General features: G+C 42.3%; 1 protein-coding gene across 2 annotated transcripts in view; it reads right to left on the minus strand.

Annotated features, from left to right (window-relative positions):
- Positions 1–4520, minus strand: part of TEK (TEK receptor tyrosine kinase) — a 112979-nt gene extending 108459 nt beyond the window's left edge. For both annotated transcript variants that reach the window (XM_006770988.2, XM_015568658.1), the window contains exon 1: positions 3867–4520. In XM_006770988.2, coding sequence (XP_006771051.1) covers positions 3867–3918 — 52 coding nt within the window. In that variant the 5' untranslated portion in view covers positions 3919–4520. The remainder of the gene's footprint in view (positions 1–3866) is intronic.
- Positions 4521–5379: the final 859 nt, after the last annotated feature.

The following is a 5379-nucleotide window of genomic DNA, read 5'->3' on the forward strand; positions in this document are numbered from 1 at the left end:
CAAACTGTTACAGCTTATGTACAGTGGGGCCTTGACTTACGGTTAATTCGTTCTGAGACCGAGCTTATTAAGGAGCTCATTAACTCAATTACTCTATCAACTCAATGCAAAAAATTGGCCGAGAGACAGCTGGTATCTCAAAAAACTCATTAGTTGGGACACTCATAAGTCAAGGCCCCACTGTATTACCTTTTTAGCAAGCAGAAGATGTGCTGGTTCCTATGAATTTTGCTTATCACCAAAAGTTGCTAAAGCTAGAACTTTTAACAAACATCTCTCACATTGAACATAATAAACCCAATTGCATAACTTGACATTTATCTATTTTGAAATGCTATCTTTTTGTTTGGCTCACTCTTCTAGCCTAGAGAAATCCATTTGAATCCTGATTCTGTGCTTTAATCAATAAGCCATCTACAGGGAATAAGCAGGTGACATGAGACACACACAGCACACACACACACACACGTGTCTTTTTAGGGGAAGGGACCCAGAAGACGAATTGATAATGTCAGAAAACTTTGGAGGCCGCCAATCTGAATGCCGTAGAGGACATGGCATGGTCTTCTGAGGTGGACTTGGAAGTGTCTTTTCCTCCTGGAGAGATGTCTTAGAAGAGCTAGGCTTTTGCAGGAAGCCCTCCCAGGGTAGGGCTGAAAAGGAAATGCAGAGACCTCCCAACAAAGACAATGCTTAGAAGGAAGCATTTGTGAAGGAAGCAAAACTCCTCCCGGTGAAAGTAATTCCCAGGTGTGTCTCTCATCCTAGCTTCAGACCTCCACCCTTGATTACTCACACTTGGTATTAGCCTTACATGACCAGCCCTAATGAGGCAGTTCCATCTGGAACCACTTTCCTGACCTCATACAGGCATATCTCATTTTGTTGCATTTCACTGTATTGTGCTTCACAGATGTTTCGATTTTACAAATGGAGTACAAGACCCTCCACCAGCAAAAAATTATTACCCGCTTTATTGCGATACTCGTATTATTGCGGTGGTCTGGAAATGAGCCCGCAATATCCCCAAGGTACACCTGTAACTGAATTTCCTCTGCCATCTCAGACAAGATATCCACTATCTCTGAATCCAGGTTGTTATTTGAAATGTCCAATGAGACAGAAAGGAGGCATGAAGGCATGCCACCAGAGACTTCCCCTTGGGTCAGTGTTGATCTCATAGGACATACTATGATAAGCAGAAAGAGTGATTTAGTTTGTTTTTCTGTATGCACAACTCTTTAGAGAGGGCAGCCTGGTTTGGTGAAGATGGGGGAGTAGGGAGAAATTGATATGTTTATTAGAACTTCTTTGTAAACTGAAATTGGCCATGCTTCTCAACTGGGAGGGCAATATATCAGAATCTACGTGGATTTGAGGGAAATCTGAAAATTAAAATGACACACCTCCTCCAGCCCTCTTATGGGTGAGCATCTGCAACCCAGTGCACTTTCATTGAGGTAAATGTGACATCATTTTTCAGTTCTATTTGTTCAGAAAAACAGAAGTGAGAAACAACCCACTGGACTAGAGAGATAAGCCCATAAGCCCCTTGCTCCATTGCTGCAGTCTACCAGCAGAGCTTGTCTTAGAGAATGGATTCCATGCCTACAGACATGATCATGCTGGATTGTTGTTATAATTTCCAAGCATTAGGTGTTCATGGTCATTGAGGCACAGACTGGGAATGTAAGTTAAGATTCAGCCCTACCTGGTTTGGCTCAGTGGATAGAGCATCAGCCTGCAAACCAAAGGGTCCTGGGTTCACTTCTGGTCAAGGAATTGGTTGCAGGCTTCTCCCTGGCCCAGGCCCTGGTCAGGGCGTGTCGGGAGGCAACCAATCAATGTGTTCTCTCACATCAATGTTTCTCTCTGTCTTCTCCTCTCTCTTTAAAAAATCAATGGAAAAATATCCTCGGGTGAGTATTAAATATATATATTCAACACAACAGACCGACCCCAGATGCCAGCCTTGTTAGTGTCACCCTCCCTTTTCAACAAGATCATGAAACCCTTCTGTTTGCGCCTCTCCCTGCTGATATCTGTGATGAGTTCAGAGAACTAAGGTCTAGACATGGAGCCACTCTTTTGGCCACTTTTTTGTTTAATTTTATGACTGCCTGTCTAAGACCATATTGCCATACATGGTCACTTTAGGCGGGGGTAGGGAGGAGAGTAAATAAAAGCAATTGCATGCGTGCGTGTGCGAGAGAGAGAGAGAGAGAGAGAGAGAGAGAGAGAGAGAGAGAGATTTAACCTAAAAAGTACCTCAGAGCAACTGTAGACCCCTGGGCTTAGATTACTCTAACCGCTGGTGTAAACCAGTTCTAGATTTCACATCACTGATAAATATATTACACAGAGAAGAAGCAAGCCCAAATGGAATGATGATAATTATTTAGTGCAAAGGTACATATTAGAAAAAAAATCAACATTGTTTCTATATTAATATGAACCATTTCTATATAAGTATTGAAACCATCTCAGATAATCTTTCATCTTCAGCAATTTGTACTACATGTTCTTAGTTTTAAAAATATTATTGAATCCTCCATATAACTGGTTGTTGAAAGCAAACTGAAGAGCTACAACCAAATGACTTTAAATGTAATTCTGTTATATTATTGGGTTAGTTTTTGAATATTTGAGATTTCAAACATACAGAAAACTAATATAACAGATGTTTATGTATATTTGGATCAAGTCCCATTAATGCAGGCGTCCTCAACCTTTTTAAACAGGGGGCCAGTTCACTGTCCCTCAGACCGTTGGAGGGCCAGACTATAAGTTTTAAAAAAAACTATGAACAAATTCCTATGCACACTGCACATATCTTATTTTGAAGTAAAAAAACAAAACGGAAACAAATACAATATTTGTATTTGCATGTGGCCCGCGGGCCGTAGTTTGAGGACCCCTGCATGAATGTAACATAGCCTGCACCATTAAGTCAGCAAATTTTGTCAAATTCATTTCCAGGATCAATTCTATTTTCGTTACAATAATTAGGATGCTTCCAAACCGAAGGGGAGAGATTGATGGCGATTACAGTTGTGATTTATTTTCACTTCAAGTTTTGATACCACCGTCAGGCAGATGCACAAACCACAGGGCCACACCACTATTTAGAGTCCAAACAACAGGCACTAAATCTAAAGACAGCCGGCCAACCATTCCTGAACTCCACAACAGGCTGCCATGCCCTCCGGCGCCCGGGGACCTGGGTGACTACCTAAACTTTCATTTCATTGGGCCAATCAAGACTGTATGCCAAATATTCTAGACAAAACAAAAATTATATAGCCCTAAACTCCCTGACCCCAATGACTAGAAAAAAACAATACGCCTCTTTTGACTAATTTGACTGCTTTGAATAAACGAGAATGCAGATATGAAATCTGTAGACAAAGCATTCTTGCTCTCATTTAAACATGACAAACGTGTACACTGCCTAGTGGGTCCCGTAATTCTCAGCATGCATTTCTTCTAAGTAGGTGAAACCAGGTTTCTCCTTGCTTTTTTTAAATTAAGAAAACAATCCCTCATGAGGAACCATCAAATAATGTACCAAGGAAGCAAATCTCTTCAAATAAAGTGACCTTATCCATCCTCACGGAGTCTGTGGCCACACGGGGCAATTTTGCAGAAGAGAAACTCGGGGAAAGACAGCTCGTGCCACGAGGACTTTGCATTTCAGTCCTCATGCGCGTTACATGGAGTGTTACATATTAAACAGAGAAACGGTGCCCACGCCACAGCTGCTTCTTGTTAAACAGCACTAAGAAATAGTGAGAGCGCCCAGAATCACCGTTTAAAAAAAATACTAAATTAAAAATAAAATTAAATAAAATAAAGCCAAATCTTACCAGAAAGGAGCAAGCTGACTCCATAGAGAACTAAGCCGGCTAAAGAGTCCATGCTTCCCCCCGTCTCTCCATCCAGGTCCCGCAGACGTGCATGAGGTTCCCGGGGATCCTTTCAAGCACCCAGAGGTTTGTGACTTTCCATTCTCACGTTCTACTAGGTCTTGTTTACAAGTCGGAGGCAAGAAGGAACAGTAGAGAAGCAGGCTGTAACAGCCTCATTTCTGTCTCTGAGCCCAGGGAGTTTTAAGTTCCTTTTTCCTGTTTCCTTTGTAGATTAGGATGGGAAAGGCTGTATCTTAAAGGCATTTGGTATCAGCAGGGCTGGGGGCACGGCAAACCCTCTCCATCTTGCAATTCATCAAAACACTTATCTGTGGCTGCTGCTTCTGCTGCTGCCGGAGGGGTAGAGGAATTTTTGTTGGAAGTGTGGGTCCTGGTCAGCATTTTCAGGAACAATAGGGGTATCCTCTCATAGGCGGGAAACAGAACAACAAGCCCTCCACCTACTTGTGGTATGCGATGAAGACCAGCCCTCCTCGGCCTTCCAACAGCTCTCCCCGGTCCCCTCGGGATCCCTGGCAGAAGGGGCTTCTGGGTGTGGGGGGGCGGTTTGTGCTTTTGTTTTCTCGTTGTAGCCCACGTGCTTTGAGTTGGGAAAAGAAGGTTTCGTGATGAGAGAACACAACCCGAAAGGCAGCTAATCTGGCTAATTACCTACCGGTGAGGTCAATGTCACCGTGTGGCCACAGAGATGAGAGTCCAAAATTGTTAGTCTGTGTTCTTCACACAGATGATTACTTGTTGGGCAAGAGCCCAAAGATATCTCTGCGACTAGCTGTGGCTTTCGTTTTTATTACTAATTCAGCTGAAGGTGATCTAATTTCTTGAAGAACTTGGCATAGAACAGTGGTTTTCAACTTTCCTAATGCCATGACCCTTTAATACAGTTCCTCATGTTGTGGTGACCCCCAACCATAAAATTATTTTTGTTGCTACTTCATAACTGTAATTTTGCTACTGTTATGAATCATAATGTAAATATCTGATAGGCAGGATGTATTTTCATTGTTATGAATTGAACATAATTAAAGCATAGTGATTAATCACAAAAACAATATGTAATTATATATGTGTTTTCCGATGGTCTTAGGTGACCCCTGTGAAAGGGTCGTTCAACCCCCCAAAGGCGTCGTGACCCACAGGTTGACAACCATTGGCATAGAAGCCTTTTAGTAATGGGAGGGGATTTTGTGGCTAGTGACCAATGGCGTGACAGGAGAAAATTATGCACAACATTTTTTAAATAAACTGTGTAAAAACCAAACCTAAGCGCTCAGATCAGGATATAAATATTATTCGTCAGAGCAGAGAGAGCACATAGGCCAAAAGGAAAAGAGCTATTGGAGTAGCCATCCCTCAAATGAGATCAGAGACCCTTGATTGATCCAGATAATACTGTCTCCAAAACCTTAACTGTGACTTTAGAGTTCATCCGCTGGTCTTCATTCTGCCC

Source organism: Myotis davidii, unplaced genomic scaffold (assembly GCF_000327345.1).
Source record: "Myotis davidii unplaced genomic scaffold, ASM32734v1 scaffold325, whole genome shotgun sequence".
Classification (NCBI taxonomy): Eukaryota; Metazoa; Chordata; class Mammalia; order Chiroptera; family Vespertilionidae; genus Myotis; species Myotis davidii.